Genomic DNA, 13,877 nt, shown 5'->3' with positions numbered 1-13,877 from the left:
CATAACTTGTAAAAGGAAGCATAAGACTCTGTTTTACTGAGATGCAGAAAAGAATGATGCACCCAATGGGTAGAATCATGAATGCCACAACAGTTCTGGTTAACATTATCAGCACACAGGTAATCCTGAATAACCATTTTATAGGCCACCCAAGCATTCAGCAGACACTTAGATGTTGATTGGATGAATGGGTAATTGGATGGATGGATGGATGGATGGATGGATGGATGGATGGATGGATGGATGGATGGATGGATGATGGATGATGGGTGGATAGGTGGATGGATGGATGGATGGATGGATGGATGGATGGATGGATGGATGGATGGATGGATGGATGGATGGATGGATGGGTGGATGATGGATGGATGGATGGATGGATGGATGGATGGATGGATGGATGGATGGATGGATGGATGGTTGGATGCATGGATGGATGGATGGATGATGGATGGATGACTCAGTTTTCATTTAGAAGAGAGGTTTTTTGTTTTGTTTTTGCAATCCTTGCAGTGTGTCAGCTCTCTCCCCTTTTCCACCCTTTGGGTTTTGTATAGTTGATTGTTCTAAGGAGCACTTTCCTCATGGGTGTTGTTTATTTATAGGCCTCTCTATTATTTGGCTGAAAGGTGATATCAGGGAGTGGCTTCAGTTCCATGTTAGAAGGGTATCTTAGGGCTATTGTCTCACTAGTTCCTTCAGTCTCTACCAGACCAGGAAGCCTTGGTCTTATTTATAAAGTTCAATTTTGCTCTACATTTTTTTCCCACTCTAACTGGGACCTTCTGTTGTGTTCCTGGTCAGAGGGGTTGGTAGTGGTAGTTGGGCACCGCCTGGTTCTTCTGGTCTCAGCCTAGTGGAGGCTGTAGTTCACGTGGGCAGTTAGTCCTATGGACTAATTATTTCATTGAGTCTGGTTTTCTTCACTCTCCTTTGCTTCGGATGGGAAGAGATCAATAGTCGTATCTAAGGTGGCTGCTCGCAAACTTTTAAGACCCCAGACACCGCTCACCACAGTAGGATGTAGAACATTATATTTATGAACTTGGTTATGCCAGTTGACCCAGATATCTCCTGAGACTGTGACCCTTAGCCTTCAATCCCAGTATCTCTCTCCCATGAGGTGTTTGGTTATGTCTAAGAAGTTCCCGTAACTGTGCCCCCGTGTGCTCTATTATATATATAAATATACATGTAGCACATATAACTATGTATGTAGATATATCCACAACCATACCTATATATGCATGCCGGTATACTCCTGTACAATATCCCACACCTATTTAGCGTACATACCTACCTATTTATCAAGTAGTAAATTACAGTTTGTTATTATTGTTGCAGAAATTTTATAGTATTTACTGTAGCTGCCCTTTATCCTTGCGTGCCTCTCACTGTCTTACTTTGCCTTAGTCAAGTTGTGCTGACTTCCCCTATGTTGTGTATTGCCTTTCCCTTCACCAGAATTAACAGGTGTCTTCTATCTAGTTAGTGATACTCCTTCATTCCCCCTCCTTTCTTCTTCTATAGTAATGCTTTTAATTTATCCAGGGCCTCTTTCCTTTCCATATAAAGTTGGAGAACAGAGGTTGTTTAGCTGACATCCATGGTTGAGCTTCTAGGAGTCAGTGAAATTGTCTGTTAAAACATGTCTGAGTATGAGCTATGTAATAGCATTTTTCTGAAGCGAACATTCTTTTGTTAGTTCCCTAAAAGGGTCTATGTATACCACTGTTTCTGTTCCCTAATGCTGCCATAACACAAATACCGCAAGTAGTTGGCTTTAAAGAACAGACATTTCTTTTCTCACAGTTCTGGAGGCTAAAAGTTCAAATCCACGTCTCCACTGTGTCGATTCCTTCCTTGTGGGTAATCGCTGGCTTCTTTGTTTCCTTGGCTTGTGGGCAATCCTCACATAGTGTCTGTCTTTCCCTGTGTGTGTGTGTGTGTGTGTGTGTGTGTGTGCACGTGTGTGTCTCTGTGTCTTGTTGTAGTGAAACGGCTTTCACCGAAGCCTTCTGCAACAAAGAGATTTTTATTGCGACATATCAGAAAACGAAAGTGGGAAATTGGCTGCAAGCACTCAGGCTATAAACAGACCAAAATCCAAAGAAGCACAATCTATAAGTGCTTTTTATACAATTTTGAGAGGTGGTAATTCATTATGAGTAGGCGTCTTTCAAACATGCCCTTGACAATCACTGGCACGTGTACTTATGAGTAAATTACTTACAGACTATGATTGGTCAAAGTAAAGACAAAGAACTAAGATCATGTTTGGGTGAACTTGTTTTTCTTTTCTAAAAATTTGGTCTCTTGGCTCAAGGGTCCCGGGTCTGTCATAGGATGGTTGTTTTTTATTTGTTATGTGGGCTGCATGTGATATTGGGTAGATCTTTAACTTGCTTCCTGGCGTAAGTTGTTATTTAGTTTTGGTACACAGGTCCACTGTCCATTGAACTGGTTAGAGCACTCTGTCCTACTCCTTTGATGTCATTTCCTATTGTTTTAAGCTTTTCAGATTCTAACAAACAAGTTGGCCTTTTGTGGTTATGGCCTGCTGTGGTTAGGTTAACCCTTTATCAGTCTAACTAATATGCTCTTTTTTTTATAACTCAAGTGATTAGATTTAGAACCCACTGTACTCAGAAATGATCTTATTAACATAATATAGGAAACTGTATTTCCAAACTGTATATCCACAGGTATAAGGCTTAGGATTCCAACACAATACAATTTAATTCATTGCAACAACCACATTAAGAACCATTGCCTACAAGAAGCCTGATCCTGATAAAAGGAAGTAAGAAAAGGACACAAGAAAAACGAAAGTTATCGAGAAAAAAGAACTGACTTGTTTTAGAAAGCCTTTTCTAATTTATCTCATCCAGTTATTTGTATTCCTTTACTCCATAAGGAAACCCTTGTGGCATAGTCTTTAAGAAGTACATCTGCTAACCAAAAGGTCAGCAGTTCAAATCCACCAGGCACTCCTTGGAAACTCTGTGGGGCAGTTCTACTCTGTCCTATAGGGTCGCTGTGAGTCAGAACCAACTTGAGGGCAATGAGTTTGATTTTAGTTTTTACTCCATAACCTCTTGGGCATTTATGAGCTTAATGTACATGCTGTTCTTTGGTGTCATGTCCATTTTTCTGTGTAATTGTCTTTGTGTCTTTCGTATGTGTGGACGTTTGTATCTTATCTCCTGCATTTTAAATTCCTTGATATGTAATATGCTGAACCTCTGAATTTCCAATAAAGCCCCCTCCTTAGTGCCATTCTTTGGAAAGTTTGCTGTTCACAGTCTAAGATTTTAAGCTTTCTTATGAGAAATGGGAAACCTTGGTGGTGTAGTGGTTAAGTGCTATGGCTGCTAACCAAAAGGTCGACAGTTCAAATCCACCAGACTCTCGTTGGAAACCCGATGGGGCAGTCCTACTCTGTCCTATAGGGCCGCTGTGAGTCAGAAGTTGTCAGGAGGGATCAGTCCCTGGGGAAGGACATGATGCTTGGCAGAGTACAGGGTCAGTGGAAAAGAGGAAGACCCTCAACGAGGTGGATTGACACAGTGGCTGCAACAAGGAGCGCAAGCATAACAACGATGGTGGCGCAGGACCGGGTGGCGCAGGACGGGGCAGTGTTTCGTTCTGTTGTGCATAGGGTCACTATGAGTTGGAACCGACTCGACGGCACCTAACAACAACATGAGTCAGAACTGACTTGATGGCAACAGGTTTTGGCTTTTTAAATGAGAAATGCCTCCTTCTAAGTATTGCATCTTTGGTCAAAATATCTCTAAGAAATAGTTTTTGCTTCTTTATCTCACCTCACCTTAGAAAAATAATTCAGTTCCCTCTGAGCAGACATTAGCTTAATTGACCTAATGCTAAAACAAAAAAGTTTACACTCTTAATGTGAATGGGACAAGTGCATTATAAACTGGGTTCGGGAATACTGTAAAATACAGTAACCCTCTATGGGAGCTTTTAAGAGTTAAAGTGTTTTGTTTTCTTTTGTTTTGACACTAAAGACTCGGGTTTACATATCAATAACTTGCTCTGTTTTTGTTTTCCTAGGGCGCTAAAGGCGCGGCTGGGCAGCCGGAATTTTCTGTAGGTATCACTTTTTTTTTTTTTTAATCACCTTATTCACTATGGCAAACCCACCAGTTCTCTGGGAAATAAACAAGGCCACTCAGAGGTCTCTGTGTTCATGTCTCTTCTCTGTCTTTTTTTAATTTACAGCAGTGTGATCTGATCAAATTCCTGCGGGCGCGCAGTGGTGAGTATCTGTCTGAGTGTCACAGAACAAGGGCATCCGCGATGGGTGAGGGAGTTTAGGATAGACTCCGGTGTGGGCATGCAGAATCAGCAGGCTGAGTTTACTGGTGGGGAAGGCTTTGGGCCTCTGCAACAGGCTTGTCTTGAGAGATTCTACAGGAAGATCTCACATCAAAGATGGGAGAAAAAGAGATATATGGAAAATAAAAGATATGTACGTTTGTTCAAGAAGTGTGATTCACACGGGGAGAGAAACCATGCATATGCCAATCAGTTAGAGACCAACTCCAAAGGTGCATGTGTGGATTAGCTCACACTAATGTAACAACTGGAGCCCTGGTGGCACAGTGGTTAAGTGTTCAGCTGCTAACCGAATCGGCAGTTTGAATCCACCAGCTGCTCCTTGGAAACCCTGTGGGGCAGTTCTACTCTGTCCTATAGAATCGCTGAGTCAGAACTAACTCGACAGCAATGGCCATGAAGGTAAATGCATGAACATGGGGGCTTAGGGTTGTTTGGTAATTAGTTAGCTGGTTAAGGAAAGCTGCTTAAAACAAAACACACAAAAAACAAACTCGTTGCTGTCGAGTCAATTCCAACTCATGGCGACCCCATGTGTTACAGGGTATAACTGCTCCATAGGGTTTTCTTGACTGTAATCTTATGGAGACAGATTGCCAGGCTTTTCTTCCATGACACTGCTGGGTGGGTTCAAACCTCCAACCTTTGGGTTAGTAGCTGAGTGCAAATCTTTGTGCCACCCAGGGAACTAAAGGTGGCTGCTTGGAGGGAGATAATTGAGTCTGGTGATGGGAAAGTTATGGGGGAGCAACAAGAAAATACTTTCAGCAAAGGAATAAAGCAAGAGGTAAATAGAGACGCATTTGGTTATGAAGAAGGGGAGAGATGAGGTAGTAAAGGCACAGTGATTTCATTTCTGAAAATGTATCCTAAGGAAATAATGCAAAAGAAGGAAAAACTTACCTGTAAAGATGTTTATTGAAGTACTGTTCATTAGAACCAAATGGCTAGACATTTAGATTATTTACAATTGTAGAATAATTAGGCTATGGTGTGTCATCTTCTTGATGAAGCATTAAGCCGATGTGGTTTCTATGAAGATTCAATCAGAATATGGAAAGATATTGGCATTAAAAAGCAGAAAATTAAATTGAATCCTAGTATGATTACATTTAGGTAAATATATGTATACAGAGGAATCAATACTAGAAGGAAAAGTGGAAAAAATATAAAATTTTGTTGTATTAGGGTGGTAGAATTTTAGGTGATTTGTCTTCTTATGTTGCCATGACATTAATACAATGCTTATACAATCGTGAGCTCAGAAGAGTATAATAGGGGGAAAATCCAAGAAACTTTACTGAAGGAGACTAGATAAAGATGTAGTGTGTACAAGTGTACAGCAAGGAAATGACAATAAAAAATCAATTTACAATAACGTAAGGCTAGAGGGGGAGAGGCTTAGCATCACTGTGGATGAGCAGGCAGAGAAAGAATTGGCAAGAATCACTTGGTAGGAAAAGATGAGTTTAAACATTTTAGAGGCAGCCAACAGTTGGATGGGCCCTAAATTAAAATGACCAACAGTAGGTAATTAAATGGGGCAATAATAAAAGTACAGGAGTCCCTGGGTGGTGGGAACGGTTAAGTGCTCAGCTACTAACGGAAAGGTTGGAGGTTTGACTGTACCCCAAGGCACCTCTAAAGAAGGGCCTGGCTGTTTCCAAACAATCAGCCATTAAACCCAGTTCTACTGTGGAACTTATAGGTTCACTGTGAGTCAGAATGACTCAGTGGCAAATGGTTTGGTTTTTTAATAAACGTACAGAGTCAGGGAAGGAGACTCAGATGTCCAAATCACTCAGGGGTTGATTAACCAGTAAGCAAGGTTTTTTAAGCAAGGTTTAATTGTGTTTACTTACTAATCCGTAGTGCACAATTTCACATGGGTTTCACCACATCTTTGGTGAAATGATGCACTAAGGATTAGTAAGTAAGCACAATTAAGCCCGTGGGTACCTTGCTTATTGGGTAATCTATCCCTGAAGTCACACAAGCGATCATGGTTTTTAAAACCACTGGGTGGATGAGGTTCCTAAGGGTGTCAAATTAGAGGGTCAGAAACTCAAGGGCTGTACCCAGAAAGATGCCTTGACAAATGGAATAGGGCCAGAGTGCAGAAAAATGGCAGCCCAGAGATGGGAAGGTCCTGCTAAATGTGGGCAACTGGAAAGGAAACAAGAAGAAGCCAATGGAGAGAAGCTTCAGAGGGAGAGAATATGTGTGAAGGACATTGCTTGAGCGGTAAAAAGGCTCTTCAGTACCCACGAGGAGGGAGCCAAGGGACTGGGACCACAGGGAGAGGAGACAGGGGAGAGCCATGGTAGGGGAGATAAGTGTGATGATCAAAGCCCCTCACAGCGTTGCCAGCCTTCTCACAGAAACCACTGATGTCTTCTCAGGGAAGATAGAAGGTAGATGGAAGGGACTGGGGAGGTAAGGATCGGCCCTTGGAGGGTTTGGGATTTTGAGGGAGTTGTTTTCCAACACTGAATGAAGAGTTACCCAGGAAATTAAGGGGGTGGGGGGGAGAGTGGGTGGGTTCTATAACAGGACTTGATGCTGATTGGACAGCATGGAATTCCAGACCTGACCTTAAAACAGAGATCAGGATTTGGGTGACAGGCTTTTAAAACTAATTCAGACAACCTCACTTTATAAATGAGGTTGGTGAGCTTGGACTCCTGGTCTACTGTTGTTAGTGCTTCAGGTCTGCGGCAGCTCTCTGCCACAGAGATGAGAGTCTGTGTCCTGAGCTGGTGGCTGGGATGCTCCTCCATGAATAAAATAAGAAAATCTTTTAAAGAGGAATGGGGCCAGAAAGGGGGTGATCGAGAATGAAAAAGGAGGGCCTGATGGGCTATAATTTTGGAGGGAGAGGCGTGAGTTAGAGGATTTTTAGAAAAAATAAAGTCAAGGAAAACACACACACACACACACACACACACATACTAAAAGAGGTCAAGGGATACACCCAAGGACACTTCAGTTTTGCCACACTCAAACCCAGACGGGTGTGTGTACTTCCAGAGCCTGTGCTTCTAACCTCAGAGCTGATTTGGAGTTCAGCAAATGAGAAGTCTCAGCCAGGGTAAAGGGCCTTGCGATGCAGAGGAGGCAGTGAGCTCTGTGGGCCTCTGCTGACAGTTAGCATCTCAGTGGCCACAGGATTAAAAAAGCGGTCACCATCCAGTTGGTTCTGACTCATAGAGACCTAGCTATGTCAGGGTAGAACTGTGCTCCACAGGGTTTTCAATACCTAATTTTTTGGAAGTAGATCGCCAAGGCCTTTCTCCCAAGGCACCTCTGGGTGGACTCGAACCACCAAGCTTTTGGTTAGCAACCAAGCACGTTAACTGTTCGCACCACCCAGGGAGTCCCAGCCACAGGATTAAATCAAACAAAAGATTTGCTGAGAGGGAAGCGTTCACTGCAGGCTGGAAGGCCAGTTTGTTGCCAGCGCTAAGAAAAGCTTTTATTATATTGGAGTGGCTCATTTGTTTCCTAGGAATTGAGTAAAATGAACACAGAAATTGTCAGGCCTGTGCCTTCTCAAAAATTTACTAACATTTCTCCTCTGATTAGTCTCAGGCTTTGAGTAAATCACTTAGAGAAACCATATGCTATTTTGCCCAGGAGGAACCCTTGGGGGCTTTTCCCTCCTGTGTGGGTCTGGAGATCACTCAACAGAGAAGCTGTATTTTGCAGCAGAGATAAAGTTCATTTGGAAATCCTCATGGTTTTGCAAGAAAATAGAGATTTCCAAGGTGTTCGTTAGGGAAGAAAATAAGACCCCATATTTTAGCCTCATGTTCCTGAATGACTCTCAGAAGGCTATAAGCAGAGAGACAAAACAAATTGAATTTTAGCTATCTTGCCATTTAATCAGAGGCTCAGCTCGGCTCTTTCCCAGACAAGTGATCAATGTTTCCGATTTCAAGCAAAGTTCTGCTAAAGTCGTCTGGCAGTGGCTCACAAGGGGAAGAGGTCAGGAAGGTTCACAACTTTAAAAAATTCTGCGTGTGTTTTCCTCAGTCCTTTAACCTGGGCTTCCTGTAATGTAGGATTAACTTCATTTGCAATTAAAGGCAAACAAAGTATTAAGCTCTGTTGATATTTTATTTTCTGAATTATTCTTAGTTTGTGTTTCAAAAATGCAACTGACTTCTCTCTTTCTCTCTCCTTTTTACAGCTTGTTGGAAAGGTGAGTATTCTTACCGTACTGTGTTTCTTGCTGAAATAATTATTGCGTTCTGACAAGAACCCTTTGAAAGAAACCCTTACCTTCTTGAGAAGATCTTCTTTATTCTCTGCGAACATGTCTGTCTTTTGAATATAACCATTAATGTCATTGTTTGCTTATGCCTCAGCCTGATGGTAAAAGCCAGTGGTGACCCCCAGCCCCCAGCCCCTTTACACTGTGGTTGTTTCTATTTCCTGTCATGGATTACAACTCACTTGCTTCATAGAAGAGGCCCTGTGATACTGGGGAATTTGGCAGTAGGGTTCTCTCTGACTGGTCCTCATTCTCTTGCCCTGTTTGGCGCTGAACCCATTGACACTGGCTTTTTGGACAAGTAATGTTTCCTTTCCTCCCTGGACTCCCCATTCACACCTTTCATCTCACCAAGTGTCAACCACTTGTAAACCTTACCCTGCCCATAATGGTCTCCCCAGGGGCTAGACTGCAGTCGATGTTGCAGGGTACCTTAGATGTTGTGGCTATTGAAGCCAGTTATGTCATCTTCAAGGGCTTCTTGTCTCCTAGAGGCCTGTGAACTAAACCCTCAGGGTCTTTGAGCTTGTTCGCAAGTATGAAGCCATTCGCTTTAATTCAGGAAGAAAGAAAAATGCCTTATGCATAGTAAGTACTCAATAAAAAAACTTCATGGATTTGAATATATCAGGTAACCTGCTGGCCACCGAGGTACCCATTGCCGTCTAGTTGATTCTAACTCATAGTGACTCTATAGGACAGAGCAGAACTAACTGCCCCAGAAGGTTTCGAAGACTAATCTTTACAGAAGCAGATCACCAGGTTTTTTCTCTCGTGGAATGGCTGGTAGGTTCAAATGGCCAACCTTTTGATTAGCAGCCAAGCACTTAACCACTGCACCACCAAGACTCCTTGACACCAGGGCTCCTTGACACTGGGATAGGAGGAGAATAAAAAATAAATAGGATTAGGTTCCTTCCTTCCAGAAGAACCTGTGATGATAGATCAGTTTCAAAGATGCTTGTCTCATTTCACCGGTTATTTTTTAGTGGAAATCTAAGAAATAAGGAATACTCATTCTCCTTACTCTAGTGTTCATTAGTCATTTTACGTTTTTACAGATATTTACAGCAAAATTCCTTGAGTTAAAACACGTCAATACTTCCTCTCTACTTCTATTACTGAGAGCAGTGGTTGGGGTGTGGAAGATTTTGAGTTTAAGGTGCTTTGGAACTTAGCTAGCTTGAGAGTAATAGAATAGACCATATAGATGAGGTGCTTATTTTTTTTAAGTCTTTTTTCCCTTCCTCTTTCAGAGTCTAAACAAGTTAGGTTATGTTAGGTTCAATTTGATACATAGGTCAGATTCCCTATGAATCCCTTAAAGTTCAGTCGTCATAAGACTATCAGTATTGAGTTAGGAATTGCAGATAGTCCCATTTTTATGACAGATCATTGCTCCCTTCCTTCTGGAGTGAAACCATGGCTTTCATTCAAAAGCCAACTTTCGTTAAGCCCCCAGAGGTACTCCCTGGTTATAAACAGCCTTAGTTCCCTGAATCCTCATTCAGAAGCCCAACTACCCTATGCCTTAAGTTCCTTGAGGGCAGACCTGCATTTGACTCCTCTTTGTGTATGTTCCACAGTGGGTATCACCTTTGTTACATATGCTGGGTACTCAGTAAACATTTGTTGCATAAGTGGATAAAAATCTTGTAACTGACTATCACTTCGTTTCTGAAGATTTTGTGGGGAAGTGGATTTTCAAAATCCCCCAATAAACTACAATTTTCCTTTTTAAAGTCTACATACAATAAAATCCACATTTTGTGTGTGTGTACAGGTCTGAGTTTTAACACATGCCTAGATTTATATAACCACACCAATCAGGGTACAGAACTGTTCCATCAGCCCCCAAACTCCCTGCAATTTCCTTTGAAATGCCAGGCTGTAATGGGCTGTGAGGTCTGAGCATTATATATAGCCAAATAGCAAGCTCTGCACTTGTGTAGGAAGCCTTGGTGGCGTAGTGGTTAAGTGCTACGGCTGCTAACCAAAGGGTCGGCAGTTCGAATCTGCCAGGTGCTCCTTGGAAACTCTATGGGGCAGTTCTACTCTGTCCTATAGGGTGGCTGTGAGTCGGAATCAACTCGACGGCCCTGGGTTTGGTTTTTGTTTGTTTAGCACTTATGTAACACCCTCAAGTTTACCAAGCAGAAAGCAGATTCCTTTCCTTCCTTTGCACATGGGAACCTCTCTCTAATTCTAGAGCTGGATGAAACCCTTGGATTTTCCTAGACTTTGGTGCAAGCCTCAATGGCAGAAAGAATGTGAGAGAGACTTTGATCTATTGAAATAACTTGATACTTCTGTTTCTGATTTTTGTAGAAAAGTGTCCGGTGTATCCAACAGAGCTGGTATTTGCCCTGGACCAGTCCTACGGCATCACAGAAGAGAGATTTAATGAAACAAGGGACATCATCACTTCCATTGTCAATGACCTGAACATCAGGGAAAATAATTGCCCTGTAGGAGCGAGAGTTGTTGTGGTTTCCTATGACTCAGACACCAGCTATCTCATCCGTTGGTCCGACTATCATAGCAAGAAGCAACTCCTCCACCTTCTTTCCCAAGTGAAATATCAAATGCCCACACAGGCCCAAGACATCGGCAATGCAATGAGGTTTGTGGCCCGGAATGTATTCAAGCGGACGTACGCGGGAGGCAACGTGAGGAGAGTTGCTGTGTTTTTTAGTGTTGGCCAAGCAGCCAACAAGTCGCCCATCATCACGGCCACCATGGAGTTTAGTGCCCTTGATATTAGTCCAACCGTCTTCACTTTTAACGAAAGAGTTTTCCTTGATGACGCTTTTGGGGTAAGAACTTTCCTTGGCAATTTCTTTATGTTTAAGGGTATGGTATTGGTAGGGCAGGATGGCAGTGGGGAGAGATATGTGCCTCTTGATTACCCTTTCAGTTTTTACAGCTATATTGCCACCAAACCAAAAAACCCATTGCCACTGAGTCTGTTCCACCTGATGGGGAGGGGACCATGTGGGTGTCAGAGTAGACGTGTACTCTGTAGAGTTCTCAATGACTTTAATTCCACAGAAGTAGATCACCAAGCCTTCCTTTCGTGGCATGGCTAGGGAGATTTGAACTGCCAACCTATTACTTGATAGCTGAGAACAAGCTGTCGTGCCACCTAGAGACCTTGAATTCTGGCCGAACCAAAAACCAAACCCTTTGCCGTTGAGTCAATTCAAACGCATAGCAACTCTATGGGATGGAGTAGAACTGCTCCATAGGGTTTCCAAGGAGCGGCTGGTGGATTGGAAGTGCCGACCTTTTGGTTAGCAGCCAAGCTCTTAACCACTATGCCACCAAGGTCCATGAGCTACGATAGCTAATGATAACAGCAACCACATTTGCTCAGCGCCTGCCGGTGCCAGGCAGTGTCCCAAGAGCTCCACCTACATAATCATACATTCCCACAGCCCTCTGAACTGAGTGCATTTACCTCCGTTTCACAAATGCTGAAACTGAAGCCCAGAGGATTCAAGTGACTCATCCAATTTTGCACAGCTAGTAAGTGGCTAAATCAAGCTCCAAACTCATGTTGGTCTTGTATAAAGGGCCACGGATGCGTCGCTTTTCCAGCCCTCTGTTGACCTGTGTTTCTCAGGTTTGTCATCTGCTTGCTGTATCTCATGAAACAGTTGGCCTTATCCCGTAATAGATGAAGTTCAGGAGATCTTTGAGTCTCTGAAGTTGTGCAAAACAATTGGTGTATATGAACATTTTTCCCAAAAGAGGGTCGACTCCTTTTAGATCCGCAGATTCTTAATGGGATCTATGCTCTCCTCCCTCCCGCTAAAAAAGATAAGAACCTCTCCATCAACTGTTATAGTCTGATTGTCCATGAAATACATGGTCCTGGAGCTTGGCAAAGCCATCATGTTATCCAAGGGGTTATAAAGATCTATTTTCATACTAGGACATATTTTTCTTCTGTAAAAAGAAAAAGACGCCCTCTGTAGCATGGAGAGAATTAATCTGCTCATGACACATCCAAAAAATTGTTTGGAAACAGGCACCACAGAGAGAGTCATGATAGAGCCCAACAAAAAGGAATGTACAAAGTCTTGTCGTTTTCAGTTTCTCTTTGAAAATTTTCTGCCTTCCTGATTTTGCTCCCTGGGAGGAACTAATGGCTCTGAGCACTGCATCAAATTATAGAATAGGCAAAGGCTGAATAGAGTGTCAAGTTCAATCCCTTATTTATTGGACCGTGCCAAAACTCCTCTGAATCATCAATGGAAAACAACCTCCAGCCACTACTTGGTTAACAGATCATTTGTAATTTGTAGCATCTCTCCGCAGAGTAACTGACCCACGAAGCTGTCTACTTCTTCCTACCTCTACTGTTGCCAGATGATAACTCTGCACATTAATTAGTTCTGGTCATGGATCATGTTTGAACAATGCTCCCTTTAACCATTTTTTATGCATCACAGCCTCTATGCTCTTCAGAATCTCCTCCTCACCCTGCCTGGCCTCTCTCCTCTTTCTCTTCTTCACCCTCTTCATCAAGTGCTTGCTGCCTGGGCACTGAATGCATAAAGCTTACCACCTTGGGGTCTGAGAGTGCCTGTTTCCCCACATACTTACCAATGCTGGACTTTTATCTATCAAGCTTTTAAATTTTTGCCAACCCGATAGGTAAATAAGAGCATTCCACTGTTGTTGTTTTAATCCACGTTTCTTTGTGAGCTTGAACATTTTTTCACGTGTTTATTGGTCATTTTTATTTTCTTATGAAACTGCCAGGTCATGTCCCTTGTATCACTTAATTTTTGTACCATCTCCTGTAGCAATCCTACTTTAAAATACTTTGCCTCATTTATTTATTTGTTTGTTTTTATCTCTGCCTCAACTAGAATTTAGATTAAAATGTCCCACTGATGGCACTGGGTTTGGGGTTTTACTGATGTTCTAGAAATTTCTAAAGCAAGTTGAACCTGTATACATCTGATTTTCTCTGTATGCTATACATTTAAAAATTTTACACCGTAATCTTTTATGATGTTGGACAAATTGGACAGATTTATTACGTATTTATCATCCTATAAGGTGTTAGAGTTGTATTATTACTGGAAGAGGCTCACCGTCTACTACAGATCAATTTTGCCTCTCTACTGAATCATTCCAATCAGAAAAATTAAAAAAAAAAAAAAGAAAGCTTTTTTGATCCAACTTTTCACTTTACCTACTGCCCCATTCCTTGGTTACCCTAAAG

General features: G+C 42.3%; 1 protein-coding gene across 1 annotated transcript in view; it reads left to right on the top strand.

Annotated features, from left to right (window-relative positions):
• Window positions 1–13,877, top strand: part of LOC126068279 (collagen alpha-5(VI) chain-like) — a 122,277-nt gene that overhangs the window by 67,396 nt on the left and 41,004 nt on the right. Inside the window, exons 30-33 of the mRNA XM_049870732.1 lie at window positions 4,078–4,113; window positions 4,246–4,282; window positions 8,555–8,566; window positions 10,967–11,454. Coding sequence (XP_049726689.1) covers window positions 4,078–4,113; window positions 4,246–4,282; window positions 8,555–8,566; window positions 10,967–11,454 — 573 coding nt within the window. The remainder of the gene's footprint in view (window positions 1–4,077; window positions 4,114–4,245; window positions 4,283–8,554; window positions 8,567–10,966; window positions 11,455–13,877) is intronic.

Source organism: Elephas maximus, chromosome 27, assembly GCF_024166365.1.
Source record: "Elephas maximus indicus isolate mEleMax1 chromosome 27, mEleMax1 primary haplotype, whole genome shotgun sequence".
NCBI lineage: Eukaryota > Metazoa > Chordata > Mammalia > Proboscidea > Elephantidae > Elephas > Elephas maximus.
The sequence above is the reverse complement of the archived record's forward strand: the minus strand, read 5'-3'. Positions and strand labels throughout refer to the sequence as shown.